General features: G+C 44.0%; 1 protein-coding gene across 1 annotated transcript in view; it reads right to left on the bottom strand.

Moving 5' to 3' along the window:
• The window catches only part of LOC143329502 (protein unc-13 homolog A), a 31,997-nt gene extending 17,484 nt beyond the window's left edge, over positions 1-14,513 (bottom strand). Inside the window, exons 1-11 of the mRNA XM_076745423.1 lie at positions 14,157-14,513; positions 9,904-9,933; positions 9,548-9,647; positions 7,116-7,233; positions 6,853-6,976; positions 6,166-6,236; positions 5,894-5,948; positions 5,418-5,447; positions 3,678-3,891; positions 1,063-2,163; positions 823-925 (exon numbers count right to left, since the gene is read on the bottom strand). Coding sequence (XP_076601538.1) covers positions 823-925; positions 1,063-2,163; positions 3,678-3,891; positions 5,418-5,447; positions 5,894-5,948; positions 6,166-6,236; positions 6,853-6,976; positions 7,116-7,233; positions 9,548-9,647; positions 9,904-9,933; positions 14,157-14,178 — 1,968 coding nt within the window. The 5' untranslated portion in view covers positions 14,179-14,513. The remainder of the gene's footprint in view (positions 1-822; positions 926-1,062; positions 2,164-3,677; positions 3,892-5,417; positions 5,448-5,893; positions 5,949-6,165; positions 6,237-6,852; positions 6,977-7,115; positions 7,234-9,547; positions 9,648-9,903; positions 9,934-14,156) is intronic.
• Positions 14,514-16,000: the final 1,487 nt, after the last annotated feature.

Raw genomic sequence — 16,000 nt, 5'->3', positions numbered from 1 at the left:
GTTGTGAGGATGGATGAGCAGAGTGAAGGTGCCTGTTTACAGACAGTGAGGAGTTCAACAAGACATCTGTTGCAGGCATTTCCTTCATTCTCTCAAGCATTTTGTACCTACCTGACAGCATGCTCCAATGATGGTCGAGCAAAGTGCATGCGAGTGTCACTATGGCAATGACATGAAACTGGAAAGAAAACAAAGTGGGTTGGCACAAACAAACAAACAAACAAACAAAAAAAAGGACAAACGAAGGGAAGCCAAATGTACAAAAAAAAAATGCAACGCGACATACATCAACATAAACATCAAAGCAAGTGATTAATTCTCTGCATAACTGAATCCAAACGTAATGAACAGCAACATAATATGTGAATAAAATATGCACGTGAAAACCAATCAAGCAAAACTTAATGTGTACAATTAAATCAAGCAGCTGTGTCAAGGAGTGCTGTGGTGCTGCACCCAAACTAAAATAAAACGTTTGCTGTCTGTCGAGCCATCAGCATTTTTATTTTAAGAAAACCAAAAGGAAGCAATCATAGAATATGAAACACATTAGGCCTGCTTTCTGGTGTCTAGCAAAAAGCACCATCAAACTAGAACTCAAGAACTTACTGCATGTACCCTGTCTTTGCACATAAATAATGCACTGCACATACATATTTCAAAGACTTGGTCGACACTTTTAGAGTCTCTTGAACTCAGGTATATCTTTTAGATTACAGGGTGGAGCTGAACCAGGCCAACAACTTCAGGACTCCGACTGGACTGTTGTGGAGGACTGGACTGGAATTTCAAACCGGAGTTGGGATAAATGTGTGATCTTACCTCCCGAAGCTGTTCTAAGACTTTGTTGTAGAGTCTTAGCCAGTTCTCTTTGGCTCTGACTGCTGGATCCACTGGCTCTTTGGGCTCCTCTATGACTGGAGGACTAAAATAGAAAACAACAGTTTTTCATTCTTCAGCTGACACATTTCTGGGATTGATGGTAAACGCATTGTTTCTCTTCTAGTTTATTTTTGCTGTTTTGTTTCATTGATCTGATTCCCTTTCAACCCTCACTCCTACCTCTCAGGCGGCATCTCTTTTTCCTCTTCTGGCGTCGGCGGTCTGCTCTCTTCAAAATGCTCCTCTGTCTCCTCCACAGGCAGCTTCTCCTCTGGCTGAGCAGGGGGCGTCTTGGCCTCCTTGTCCAACATCTTTTCCTCTTCTTCCCACAGCTCTTCCTCCAGCTGGAGAGTCTGGTCCTCAGGGGTAGCTGACTGTGTGGTGGTAGGACCGTTGAGATGGGACTGGGGCTGCCCTGAGGATGGGGTCTGTTGGGAGGAAGAGCCCATGGCAGTGGATGGGGGCTGGGAGGCTGAGTTAGCCATGGTGGCAGGGTGGGATGGAGGAACAGTGTTGGCCACAGCAGCCTGGTGTTGCTGAGATGCAGCTGAGGCTGCAGGATGAGACTGGGCAGGCTGGGCGGTGGGAACTGAAGACAGGAAAGTAGAGGCCAAACCTGTGACAGCAGCTGTTAGAGGTTTTGCCATCGAGAAGAAGGAAGTGGCAGACGGGGCTGGCTGGGGCTGAGGCTGTGTTTGGGGCTGGGGCTGTTTAGGTGGTTGAGCTGTTGGTTGACCAGAGGGAGGCTGTGCTGATGGGGCCGTGCCAGGAGGATGAGACTGGCTAGATGTTTGGCTAGGCGGTTGACTCGGGGGCTGCTGTTGGTGTAAAGAGGGCTGTTTCTCCAGAGGAGGTCTGGAGCTGGGTACATCCAGAGCTGTGGGGGCTGTTGATGTTGGTGTGGGGGTGAATGGTGGCTCCATGTCCTCACTGAGGGTCCCATCCAAATTGTATAAATCCTCATCATCATACATCATCTCCTCATCCTCGTAGAGGCCCTCCTCTTCTCCCTCATACAGTCCTCCATCATCCTCCTCGTACAGAGCCGCCTCCTCTCCTCCATCTTTGCTGTAGCCGCCCTCATCGCTGTATGCCCCTTGGGTCTCATCGGGGTCCCAATCTGGAGAGCCTTTACTGTAGCTAACCGAGGAGTGGCAGGAGTGGTAGGAGTCATTCTCGTCGTAAGGGTCCCTCTCCCCATATTCACCACCATAGTCCTCCTCGCTCAGCTGACTGCTGCACCGACTCAGCTCTGCAGACGAGGCATAGCTCCCCGAGGGACTGGATGGAAGAGAAGAGAAGAGAAGAGAAGAGAAGAGAAGAGAAGAGAAGAGAAGAGAAGAGAAGAGAAGAGAAGAGAGAAAATAGAAACAGACTTAAGTTCAAGAACACCACACGCCCAGAAGAGACTGATTGTACTTGACAGGTATACAGTTTTATAACAAACATAGAAACACTTTCATTCAAGTTATTACTGCATGTATACATACATACGTATATCGTAAATGGTTTTTCCTCCTGTTATGAATCATAATATAAAAAATGCTTACAGAGCACTTCATTAGGGCGCTTTATGGACTGTACACTTTGTACTCTACTGGGCAGCCTTACCAAAAACCTTTTCTACATATCCTGGGGTGGCCAGGAATAATGCTGATGGCTAATCGATAAAAAGCACTGGGGATACAAGAGTACCAGACAAGCAGCGAGAAATAGAGCAGAACAGAAAGGTGAGAGGCCTCCAGAAAGCTGACAAAAGAAAAAGAACAAGCATCCAGAAATGCAACAAACAGGGAAAAAGTATTTATACTCCTTGATGAATGGGGCTATTAAAAACAGAATAGAGGCACAGAGAGGGAAGGAGGATGGATGGGGGAGAGAGGGAGATAGTGAAGACAGGAAGAGAGTGGTGAGTTTAGAGACAAAATAGAGAGAAAGATGGCAGGGAGGGAGAGAGTGAGTGTAGAGAGCTGAGAGGGGTGAGATGAAGAAGAATGGGTGGGGGTGTGAGGTGCTTGCCCTGTCCAATACACTCACACAAGCAGCTAATCTTATGTGCAGCATTGACCATTAGATTGCAGGTTGAATAATTCATAGGGAAAGAGGTAAGGGATGCATAGTTTCATCCCCAGTCTGTGAGGAATATGTCAATAAAAACAGAGAAATGTATTGTAAACAATTCGGCAAGAAAAATAGGACTTGTGTGCACGCACACACTGCATTGCAGAATTTTTTGATGATATTCATTAACTTAACAGCAGCCACTGTGGCCACAAGCAGCAATTACAGCAAAATGCTACACGCTAATAGCCTAACGGTAACAGAAGCAGATGAGAGTCATAGTCAAGTCAGCAAACTAACTCAATAATGTCACAGTAAGAGCTACGTAAAGTTAGTTAACTTTAGCCACCATAAGTGACTGATCATATCAGACCAAGAAAGGCTACAGCAACAGAACCTGTTTTAAATTTGGCTATCATGCATTTAACTGTTTAGAAATCAAAGCCTTCATTTGTGAAAGGAATATTGTGTTATTTCTTCCTTTATATCTTTTTTATATGTTATGCAGTCTCGATTTAAGTAAATTATTAAGCAAAATTGCCAAATATTCATGGCTCCCAGCTCAAATGAACTGAAAGAGAACTTGACTGTTGGTCGGACAAAAAAAAGCAATCTGTAGTCACCTTATGCGCTGGAAAACTGTGATGGACATTTTTCACAATTTCACAGACCAAACAACGATAATGAAATGAATCATTACTTCCAGTCATAATTACACTGAAGCATGCACACACCTGACAGTCCTCTGGTGGTGGTACTCGAGGTCGTGGCTGTTGCCAGAGCGCGGGTAAGAGAAGCTTCTGGAGCTGCGGTGCTGGTGGCTGATGGGATACTGATGGACAGAGGCGTTGGGCTGGGATGTGCTGTAGTAAGGAGGGGGGATGCTATTACTGGTTTCACTGCGATAGTCGCTGTCCCTGTCATCTACAGCACTGTCTTGGTCTTCATCTACACAGAGGGACAAGGCAAGAGAAAAAACAAATTAGTCTTTTTGTTGGTGTCTTCATAGAGTACAGGAACAGGAGAAAAGAAAAAGGGTTTAAAAAATAAAAGCAAGAGGAAGAGAAAAGAACATCATGAAAGTGATTATCCCAATCCGCGACTTGTCAAGTGGCAAAGAGATAAGAGGCTCTAATCAGCTCTGAACCGATCTTTTAGCACTATGATAATTACAGATAATATAGATGAGATGGCAGCCTTCCACTGCTGAACCCCCACCAGACCCATATAGGTCATTCAGAGTGCATCCATATATGCAGCACATGATGAACATCATCAGCGGCTTCCTTCTCATTCTCATCATCATAACTGAACATAAATCCATTCCAGCATGCTAAAGAGATGCTTTATTCTTCTGCGGTGTCCATAGATCAGAGATTAACATCCTGGAGGGAAGTGAAGAGAGACTTTAACGGTGCAGAATCAGTCAAAAGCGAAACCAGCATCTATTAATCATTCATCACTATCCATCAACGTCTCTTGCACTCTGAGGTAGGCGGCTGCCGCACCACTTACACCTTCATCTTCATCTATCTGGGCGTGTAAACACTAATTAAAGGCATCGAACTTTGTTTCTCACTTCAACCGTGTCCCCACATGTCTCCCTCTCTCTCTGTCTCGCTCACTTCATCGGCTCACCATCTATCATTACCCCCCTGCTCTTTCCTTCTTCCCCTGAGTGAACAGAGATGAGACGAATCATGCAGTCGTGTGGGTGAGTCTGACAGACACTTATATAAGACCATCTGCTAATCACAGCAAGAGAGAAGGAGACAGATACACAAGGAGAGAGATCGTTTTTTTTGCACATATCTAATGTGTGTATATATCAATGTCAATGTACACTATAGACAGTGAGGGTCCACAAGTATTTGGACAGTGCCATATTTTTCATAATTGTGGCTTTGTACTGCAGAACATTGGATTTAAAATGGTACCATGACTGATATCAAAGGGTCGGTTGACCCAAATTACTGCTACAAATGAAGCCGTTGTCAGTGAGGTCTGTTTGATTGTAGAGTAACAAGGACACTGTTTCGGTTGTTGTTTAATCTTCTACATTTAATAGAAGAAATTAAGAAATTTAATTTACTTTCATTGTTTGGGGGTGGTGGTGGCAGGAATCACTGAGAGGGTTAGACCTTAGCAAATAAAACCAAAACCATCTGCACTACTAAAGGTAAAAGAGAACTTTTTTTGGTTATTTGGATGAACTGGCCCTTAGCTTTAAGGGTGTATGAAGATCAGCAGAAGGACTCGTAGCTCATTTGTCCTAGAGTAGTCCGACACTTTCAACCAGTATGCGTGTAAACACCCTCAAATCAAAGCTGAAAGTTCGTACTTGACCTGCAAACGTACTGTTTCATATCAAAGCCATTATGATGGATTGCAGAACCAAAATGTTGAAAAATGTTTGACTCTCCAGATACTTATGGACTGCACTGCATGTACAGTATGCATTTTTGTACACTTACTTTGTTGGTCTCCCCACAGGCTCCAGTTACCTACAATAAAAAACAGGAGGGTGTCAGTATTGATTAACACTGGCTCCCAGATGTCCAAACATAAACATGCATTCATGCCATTCATGCTCCAAAGTTCCCTGATGGAGCTGGAGAAAGGAAAGAGAGCACAGAGGGAGTGCTAAGCCTCCAAGTCTTTCCACCTGCACCAGACAGCCAACTCAGCAGGCTCGGCAGACTGGGCCAATAGTCGAAGCACAGCAGCATCCAGAAGGAGCTTTCCTCCGGACATCTGATACCGCTATTGATCCGTTACAGTGCAGCGTTCCAAGCTCTTTTCCACTCTAACACACAGCAACCCATGTGCGGTTACACACATAATGCACACGCTGAGCTAAAGCAATCTAATTACATCTCAACAGCTAAACACGTTATTCTCTTGTTCAACACAAACAAATGACTGGTACAAACAGTGATCGGTCACTTACAGCACTGGGTCCCTGGTGCACGGAGAGGGCGTTCCTGCTCCTCCTGGTATGAATACTGGAGTCAGACAAATGGAAAACTTCCGTGAATGAAAGAGATTAACTGGTAATTAATAGGGAGGCTTTGAAATTGTATGCAGGAAGTGGAGAAAATGGAGAAGCTGGATTTCATCTTGTTATGTGTAACAGAGTTATTCCCCCAATTAATCATGTTGGCACATTCCTGAAATGTGAGGATATGCTGGGGTATTAAATCAAAAGGGGTGACAGCTTACATCTTGGTCCCTCATGGCGTTGAGCTGCTCCAGTTTTTTGGCCCAGTATCGAGCCTCATCCTCAGGGATATCTGAAAAAAACAAGCCAGACAAACTCAGGTAACAAAAACAACCCAAATGGAGCTCCACCTACGCTATGTAGGCTGTTAAAACAGTTATTCACAAAACATTTTTGTTACAAACTACCCGCAAATGATGACAAAGTAAGCTGAATATTATTTGATCCAGATCTGTCTGTTTTCAACATCTGTAGAACTGCACATACCTCGTTCTGCTCAAAGAACAGTGACATTGAACAGTGGCCTTTTCACTTACAGCCCTAAAGCCAAACCCCTATAAATAGGTCAGGTCCACAAACTGAGGAGTCAGGTGCACAATATCGACTGGAGGAAGGGGAAACAGTAAGAAAATGACACCTAATCAATGCTAAGAGGAAGCTTGATCGGTGAGAGGGAAAGGACAAAAACACTCTCCCTGACACACATAGACACAGACAAGGTTGAAAACATATCAGAGAAAAATAGGTCAGGTGAATAAATCAGTCAGGGAGACTATTGGTGATCATGTATCACTGTTTGCTGTGAAGATATACACACAGACATCATTTATTCGTCATCTTCTCCTTCCCTCCAGGGCTTGTTTCATCTTCTCCTGCCCATTGACAGTTTGTGAATATGGATTTCTCACCGAGAGGCAGTTCGAAGCGCGTGTCGAGCAGCACCAGGTGTAGAGTGGGATCTTTGGTGCCGCAGATCTCGTTATCATTCATGATGACCTGAGAGTCCAGTGTGAGCCACTCCCCTGGACCCTCCTGTGTACAGAGAGACATTTCACAGCTGACACACAAACAACACACTATACAAAGAGAAACGTGATGAAAACAAGTCAAACACAGACTGTGTTCAGTACAGTGTACAGTGTTTCTTAAGTGGTGGTGGTTAGTGGCAAACCTCATTTGACTGACGGATGCTACGGAGGGGAATCCACACGGTGCCAACCATCGTGTCCCAGATTAACCCCTTGTTCCACACCTCTACTGTCAGACCCAGGTCCAGGCGGTTAATTTCACTGGAGAGAAAGAGAGAAAGGAAAATTCAAAATCAAGAGAAAACATAACTGACAGTATTAAGACTGCATTTAATGTGGTAAGAAACTAAGTACATTTACTCAACTACTATGCTTTTTTGACTATTTCCATTTGTTTTTACTTTACACTTGTACTCCACTACATTTAAGGGAAAAATATTGTACTTTTTATTCCTCTATATTTATTTGAGTAGTTACAAGTTACTTTACTAGTAACTACTTATTATACAAATAAATCACATTATAACCTTACAAAACAAGAATAAAATAAATTTTAAATGAGATTGAAGCAGTGTTTTTAGATGTCTATGCATTGTCTATGCATTGAAGAGTGATTTGCCCTCTAAACTCCTCCAATGTTTTAATTTATTTGGAAACAAAACTTTTTTCTTTCTTTCTTTCTTTCTTTCTCTCTTTCTTTCTTTCTTTCTTTCTTTCTTTCTTTCTTTCTTTCTCCCTGGAGGTAGTCCAACTTGTGACTTTGGAACCACGGGACCAAACTACTGACCTGTATATTAAGCATTTCAAAACACCTTCACCTCAAATAATAACATGACACTTACACATTGTTGAATCAGTATTAACTAACTAATAAGTTCTTATAAAACAATTCACAGGGGCCATTCATCTACATTATGAGTACTTTTACTTTGATACTTCAAGTATATTTTGCTCATAATACTTTTACTTAAAGGTCCAGCAGTGTGTAGGTTAAGGAGGATCTATTGGCAGAAAAGTAACATAATATTCCAAATCATGTTTTCTTTCATGTATAATCACTTAAAAATGTGTACAGTGTTTTTGTTACCTTAGAATGAGCTCTTTATGTCTACAGAGGGAGCAGGTCCTATTCCAAGGAGGCCGCCATGTTGCAGCATAATGTTCCTTCAGTAGCCCAGAATGGACAAACCAACCCTGACTCGAGAGAGTGCCTTTCACGTATTTCAGGCCATTGTAGTGGAGGGTGAGGTGAGAGCTACTGAGCTAGCCAATCTGCAACCACACTACTAGATGACACTAACTCCTACACACTGGACCTTAAAGTAGGAGTTTGAATGAAGCAAGTAAACGATCTGAGTACCTCTGCCACCACACTGTTTAAAGATAGATGCTAAACACACACAGGCACTCATACACACACAAGATGCACAGTAATTACTTGTGGGCTTCACTGTGACAAATATAAGACACGTCTCTGTGGGAGAAAGCCTGAGAGGATCTAACATAAAACATTTACAAGACAGCAGGACAGAAAAAAAGAGACAGAGACAGAGAGAGAGGGATGAATCAGGGGAGGGAGGAGAGGAGTGTGATGAAGGCAGTGGAGGAGGTGATTGTATCGCATGCCTGGAGGGACAAAGTGGGAACTTTAATTAAGAAATAGGGGGGCTGGATTTCCCGTCTCAGTGGTGACTCCTTTCAAGAAACGTGCCTATGTGATTCATGGCAGTGACTGAGGGGGCACAGTTGTTTAAAGGCAGTTTGAAGGAGGGGATGAGACTCTCTCTGCAGCCCAAACATTACGTAACACAGTTTCACTGATGCAACCCCAGCACAATGCTCAACGCCTCCGAACATCATACAAATGCACAGGACTCCGCAGTCAGCCTCCCTGCTGCATCCCACATGCTAAATGATTCGCACCATTCATCGCCCATATGCTGCTACCCTCTCAATACCACACCAGATCTCCCTGCATGTCAAATACTCTGCGTTGTGTAATGTTTTCGTGATTGCAGTGCAGTCCAAAATGTATTGAAGCCCAAGCTCAAACAAACTAATTGAGTGGGTAATGCTGCTAATGATGGCTAGAGAGCACAGATATGAGGAGAGGGAATGTGGGGTGGAAAGCAAGGTGGAAATGGGGAGAGGAGGAGAAGAGGCTGACTATATGAAGATCAAGGAGCTGTGTTTAGAAGAAGTGACAGAGGAGAGGAAAGAGGGGCTGGGAGGGAGCCAAGGTTGAGAGTGAGGATGAGAGGGGCAGAGGTGTCGAGGGAGAGCACATGAAAAAGACACAGAAGAGTAGTTGAGCAGTTGTTGGAGGCGGATGTGCGGATGCAGAGAGGAAGAGCTATGTGAAACAATACAGGGATAAAGGGCACTTGGGATGGAGGAGTGAAAAAGAGGGGAGGGAGGAAGGTTGATAAAAAGCATGAGATGAAAAAAAATAGAGAAGCACTCAAGCAGCTGAAGTGGAGAGCGGATGAGAGGGTGAGAGCAAAGGAAAGAGCGAGGGAGAGGGAGGTGCAGAAGAAGAAGAGGGAGCTTTGTCTGAAGATGATGAAGGACTCACAACATGAAGTCTTGCTCCCAGCTGGGCAAGTTGCCTCTGACAGCAATGGTTGTGCTCTTCACATTTTGTACCTTTAGAGTCACATAAGTGTTGAACTTCTCTGTTAAGGAGAGAGGGATGAAGAAAGAGATGTATTACAATGAAACACCTCAGCATTAGAAAATAACAATGTTGACATAACAATGCTGAGATATAGATGTTATATTCTCCAGATCAATTTCCCATCCCTTCACTTCCATTGATGGCTGCAGCATGTAATATGTCCACAGTCTAAGATTTATGTCACAAAACAGTGAGTCCCTCCCCCCCATGATCTACCTCTTTCTATTTTCTATTTCCAGGATCCCAGGTCTTACCTTGGGGTCCATCCAGCTTGGCTTTCTTCACTGTGGAAACACAGAGAGGGACAAAATCACACACAGGAACACCATCTGTTTTCACTTCTGAACGCTCCTGCATCCTCTGTTCTGGCTTCACACAGCGAACAAGCAACAAAAGGATGCTTGTGACAAATGAAAACAAAGTCTTTGGATTTTAATAAAATACATACCACATGAAACTCATGAAAATTACTGTATTTAGACATATTTTCAGATCACCACTGACTGCCAGAAGATATACAGTGCATATTCACATGGTACATGAGTGTTGACGCAGGACAATGAAATTGCAACGGTGCAGATTTGAACCGAGTGCTCAGCCTTTTTTTACCATAAGGTCGAGACATGTTGGCCCTGAGTGTGGTGGCAAAACACAGAAACACACAGCGCTTGAAAATGGGCGGCATTCCCACTGCGCTTCATCAGTGTGGGATTTAGAAACAGAAAGTACAGCAAGCCTACGCACAAATAACAGGAACAACACAGCACAGATTACACAGATGACCACAACAAATACATTTTTATTAATAACATGTTTTGATTAGAAGAAATTCCAGTTGTAAATGTACTGTAAAATCAAGAATAAAACCATTTCATTTTTTCATAATTAAACACATCAATATGCAGCAGCCCAATGTGTCTGTTAACTCTGGGAAGCTGTTTATTGTACAAGCACTCAAAGGCAAAATTCCCACCTTTATCAAACACGTCTGTCAGAGGGTTTTCAGCGTAAAGTTAAGGGCCCTCTCTCTGCACCACCTTTTTACCAGCTCTGACGTAACTCACACATACATTTTTAATGCTCTACTACCCGCTGCTCTCCACCACGGACCCACATGCTCCAGAAGATCCCCACACCACACTGCAGGTGTGTGCAGATAATACACACAGGGTTGTATTAATAAAATGCATAGTGAAGCTTAACACATTATGTAACCGAACCTGCACCTTTATTGTCCCATGAGAAATGCGACATGAACACCAATTCATGGCTTATCTCACAATATTCTCCACGGACCATCCACACCAGAACCCGTCGCCATAGTAACCACCACAAAATGAAAAGTTGATGGAAAATTGCCCTGAGTCAGCAAGACGCTTTTTGTTTCTATTTCTCACTGCTTTTACTTCATATTTATTTTATACAACACACACAAATTCAAGCTAAATCTGCAGCACTTAATGTCATGCTGCTCCATCAGCACACACACTCACACACACCAAACTGCAGTGACTCACTCACATACACCTGCAGCAATGATAAAAAATCTAAATCTCTGTTTCCATTCATACCTCAGCTACCTTATTGCCAACTCAACGTCACGACATTGCATCTTTACTTAAGCTCCATTTCTGTTTTCAAACAGCTGTCACTGTGAATGTTAAAAGCAAATGAAACTATTCAATACAATGCAGAGAAGACAAGAAAGAAACCAAGCTATGTTCTCAGCAGTCCTTTACATTGTTTAGGCAGAGCACATCAGAACCTGCCGGGTTTTAGTGTCAAGACTAAAACAGCTCTGGAAATAGATCAGCACATGAGGAGGATCAATAAAAACGGAATTGAATTTTCGACAGTGGAAAGCTGAAGCTTAATAATAGCATACTGTCATAAATCTCTGTGACAGGATCAGTTACAATGAGAAATGTCCACAAGCTCCAAAACAATATTTTGCCACAGTTGCATGTATCTAAGCACAGGACGACCCCCCAATGCACACGCGAATGCTGCACATGTAAGTGGTCATAACTCATAAACAATATGCCTATGAAGGGCTGTAACATTAGATCAACCAGCTGAAATGTAGGTTATGGGTGAGTAGCCTAGATTCAGAGCATGAGGTCAAAGATATAACCATCTGTCACCAACTCATTAAATGACAAATCAAAGTGTGTTTGTTTTCTTATTCATTAATCAGAGGATGCACAGCATAATCTGTACAGCCAGACAGCAAATTTTGTGCAACGCCATTTTTTGAGCAGATACTTCATTCAGGAAGTAGCTCTGACACAGCAGACTGTGTCTTATGGGAACCAAGCCTATTGCCAAGAAAACGGAGGCTTGACAGGGAATCAAGCAAACCCTTCAACTTGAACTGTCAGGGAATGTAAAATAGGGAGCGGGAGAGCTGAGTTCAGCCATCCAATGACAAAATGTGGGCTGACATGATTCAGATAGACAGCGCCTTATTCTGAGGGATCATATACACACACAGATCTGCAGCAGTCCTCGCAACTGCTGACAGAGACATTACACTGGCAGATTTAGTGTCCAAAACAAGACGGGGAGAAAACTGGACTTGAAAGTATGTGGGATATCTGCAGGAAAGAAAGCCAAGTTTTTCAGAGTTAATCTGTATCTGTGTTTCAATTCTGCTTTGTCGGCAGATGCTCCAAAGAAATGCTGCCTATTCAAGAGGCACAAAGTACTGTGGAGGCCAGAAATAGCTCCAGTCAGGTAAGCATGAATGATGTAACAGGAACAGAAAGAGGGATCTCTGCCAGGTCTCGTAGTCTACGACACTGACAGCCGCAGCCGGTGTTTATGAATGAATAACGCTCAGGGCTCTAATGACACCTGGGACTGACTCAGTGGGTGGACCTGGCAGGACAGGATGAGGTGGGGTTGCATCCATAATGGGCCTGACGTATAAAAGGTGACTTTGAAATGCCCTTAACTTTCCTTTTGTACTCACGTTGCCATTATTCCATCTACGCCAATCGTCTAGAGGTCAAATATAGCTCTATACACTCATTTACTGACTAGATCGGATGAAGCTTAAAGGATTAGTCGAGTCGATTGGTTGATCGGCAGAAAAATAACTACTCCATCATCATCTACTCAGATGTGAGGTGTTGTTTTTGTCTTAACTGATTAAAAACTAAATATCTTTGGGTTTTGGACTGTTGGTCAAAACAAGCAATTTTAAGACTTCTAAGGCTTTAGGCATTTGTGATTGGGATTTGGCTGCAAAGAATGCTTATTATAATTATTTAGTAAACTAATTAGCAAACCTGTTCATTATTTTTCCACTGAATTTTCTTTGAATCAGCTCATCGACTAATTGACCAATTATTTCAGCTCAAACAGAGACGTTTTTATTGTTTTACTTTGACATTACTTGACATTTTACAGATCAACAGCTTCAGGTCCAGCAGTCAGGACATACTTAAATAGGTCCTCCTCTGCATAAAATCAAGTGAGCCCATCAAAACCCTGCTAATTATCATTCCTGTTTGTTCCAGTCCAATTATGCGAAAGTTGTTTTTGCGATTATGCTGATTCAACTTCGATCTGTCCAACAAAGGGCCACAAAATGCGTTTCGTAGGAGACCCCTCTCGCTCAGCCTGGGCTGTATTCCCCTGATTATATACTGTGAAGCTGGAAGCGGTGTTACTTTCTGAGCAATCACAGCAGATGCTTATTCATCGCGCTGAGAGGCAACAGTGTCAGCATCAGGTGCTTTCAGGAAGTCTGGTAGGAGGAGGTGACGCATCGCCTCAGGGAAAACGTTGAGGAGTGACGAGCACCGCTCGACTACGAGTATTCCCTCACGACTACAGCAGAGCGGCAGGACGGAGGCGGCAAGCGGTGCGGCAGCGGTAGGGGCTTTTCCTCGTCCTCCTCCGCCTCTGACTGCCCACACATGAATGAACAGAGTGGTCGATACACACACACACACACACACACACACACACACACACACACAGAGAGACAGAGAGAGAGAGAGAGAGAGAGAGAGAGAGAGAGAGAGAGAGAGAAACCGCAACAGTACTTTCAATGGGAGGAAACAGCGGTTCTCCTCCACCGTGAAGACATTTATAGAAACTCCCAGAGCCAATGAATGTTTGTGATAACAGTCACGACTGGGCTAGCCTCTACCTGTCTCCCTGGTTCTGCTATCATATAGCTCATTCATACAATGCATGTTTTTTGAGGTCAAACAGTAAATTAAGCAAACATGTCATTCAGCAATAGTGCCGTTACAATCATCCCAATGGCATCCCCCACTACAAACGTGCTGTGTTTCCGTGAGGACGAGTGGAGCTGCTGTTTAATGACTGATCAGCACAAACCCTCCGCGGCTCGGGCAGCACAGACTTTTCCTCGGAGCTGAGAGCCCGCAGGCTCTGTCAGACAACTGCTGCAGTTCAACCCTGAGCAAGTGATACTTCAACAACATCAAACACGGAGGGCGTTAATTGCCCCTTTAATGGCCTGTCTTACCTCCCACACATAGCAGGGACATCTCTAATAGCGGCGTGAGCGTCCCAGGTTGTCCTCTACTTAGTGCTCCGTGATTTGTTTGGTCAGTCCGTTTGTCTCTTGGTTACAAAAAAGAAAAAAAAACTGTACTCAAACCGCCAAACCGTTACCCTAAAAGGTACCGGAAACTGAGCAGCATCATCTCAGAAACGCTTGGTCTCTTTCTCCGCGGAGCTGTCGCTCTTTTGGCAGGACAAGACACACAGGAGTGAATTCCTCGCCCCCCTCTTCTTCCTCCTCTGCATTGCCTCAGCTCTCCTCCGCTGCTCCTCTTGCGCGCACAGCCATCTTGTTTCAGCAGTAGCACCCTCCGCGCGAGGACAGCTCCCCCGCGCCGCGCCGCTCCGCTCTGACGTCACGGTTGATGAGTAGCAGGCGCGCGGTGGGGTGAGCGGGGGAGACAGAGACGGGATGGGGCTGTATTAATACCGTGGCCAGTGTAATGCACTCAACGATGACGGCTGGGAATTTCATTCATTGTTTTAAAAAACACAAATACTAAATGCTCTTTCAAAGCCTTATATGATCAGGGATAACCTTATGGTGGAATATCGATATATACTGTATATATACAACTTATCATAATACATGCGACGTTCACATTCTACAAAAAGGACTCAGTGGATACACACGCTTTGTATTGTCTATTGCAGCGGTGCCCGACCGACCGGTAACGGTCCGTGGGCCATTTGGTACCGGGCCGCACAGAGAGAGACTGAACAAAAAATATTTTATTGATCATCAGAGTCTGAAAGAAGTTTTATTTTGAACATCAGGTGCATCCACCTGTACCTCTGCACACATGTCAAACATACCAAATTTCCCGGGACATTGCCGGGACCTTTCCGGGTCGGTCCCGGGTCGGACCCGTGTAGGTACCGGGTCGGATCCCGGGTCATGCCTTCAATTCAAGCTGACTGGACCCAGCTGTTGTTATTAATATTATTGTCATTAGTGTGTGTGTCCCAGGATCCCGGGTACTGATGAGAGACCAGACCCGGGATCCGACCCTGGATCCGAGCCGGGACACACTGACACTAACACATCAGAGTCTGAAAGAAGTTTCGAAGAAGTTCCGCCTGTGCCTCTGTCCACATGTCAAACCGCTCGTCTCGGTCACGTGAGATGGTAAAAGCAAGCCCACAAGCTAGGGGAAAAGGCCAAATGATGAGACAGAAGAGGAAGAAGAGCCTACAACTTCCAAGAAAAGAAAGCTGCATTTAAGAGACAATATCAGCAGTCCTACTTAAAATACGGGTTTATCGCTTCAGGTGATTCTCACGCACCAAGCGCGCTCTGCGTAATATGTGGCGACAGGCTCGCAAATGAGGCAATGAAGCCTTCTCGTTGAAGAGAAACAAGCGCAGGGCTCCCACTAATTACAGCAACTACAGTCAGGGTAATGATGAGTTGTATTTTTAATCATTTGTTTTTACTCGTTTCTATGCCGGTCCGGCAAATTATTGCTTTACGTGAAACCGGTAAGTGGCGCAAAAAATGTTGGGGAACGCTGGTCTATTGGCTTTACAATGACGATGATTGGATAGAAACCATAAGTCGGTTTATCTCCGAATAACAATATCTTATTTCCTCAAATCTCAACCTTGTACAGAGCAATTGTATTCGTTTTAGAAAACTACAATACTGTGCATCAAAATATTAGCTGCTGCCATTTAATCACAGCAGGAGAGAGTATATTTCATTTGGAAATCGTTTACAGTCAGTAATGATGATGACTGTAATACTGGAAAACAATTGCGGCATGATAGGTCAGAAGTTTACATTGTCCCATTATAGCAAGAAGA

Source organism: Chaetodon auriga, chromosome 12, assembly GCF_051107435.1.
Source record: "Chaetodon auriga isolate fChaAug3 chromosome 12, fChaAug3.hap1, whole genome shotgun sequence".
NCBI lineage: Eukaryota > Metazoa > Chordata > Actinopteri > Chaetodontiformes > Chaetodontidae > Chaetodon > Chaetodon auriga.
The sequence above is the reverse complement of the archived record's forward strand: the minus strand, read 5'-3'. Positions and strand labels throughout refer to the sequence as shown.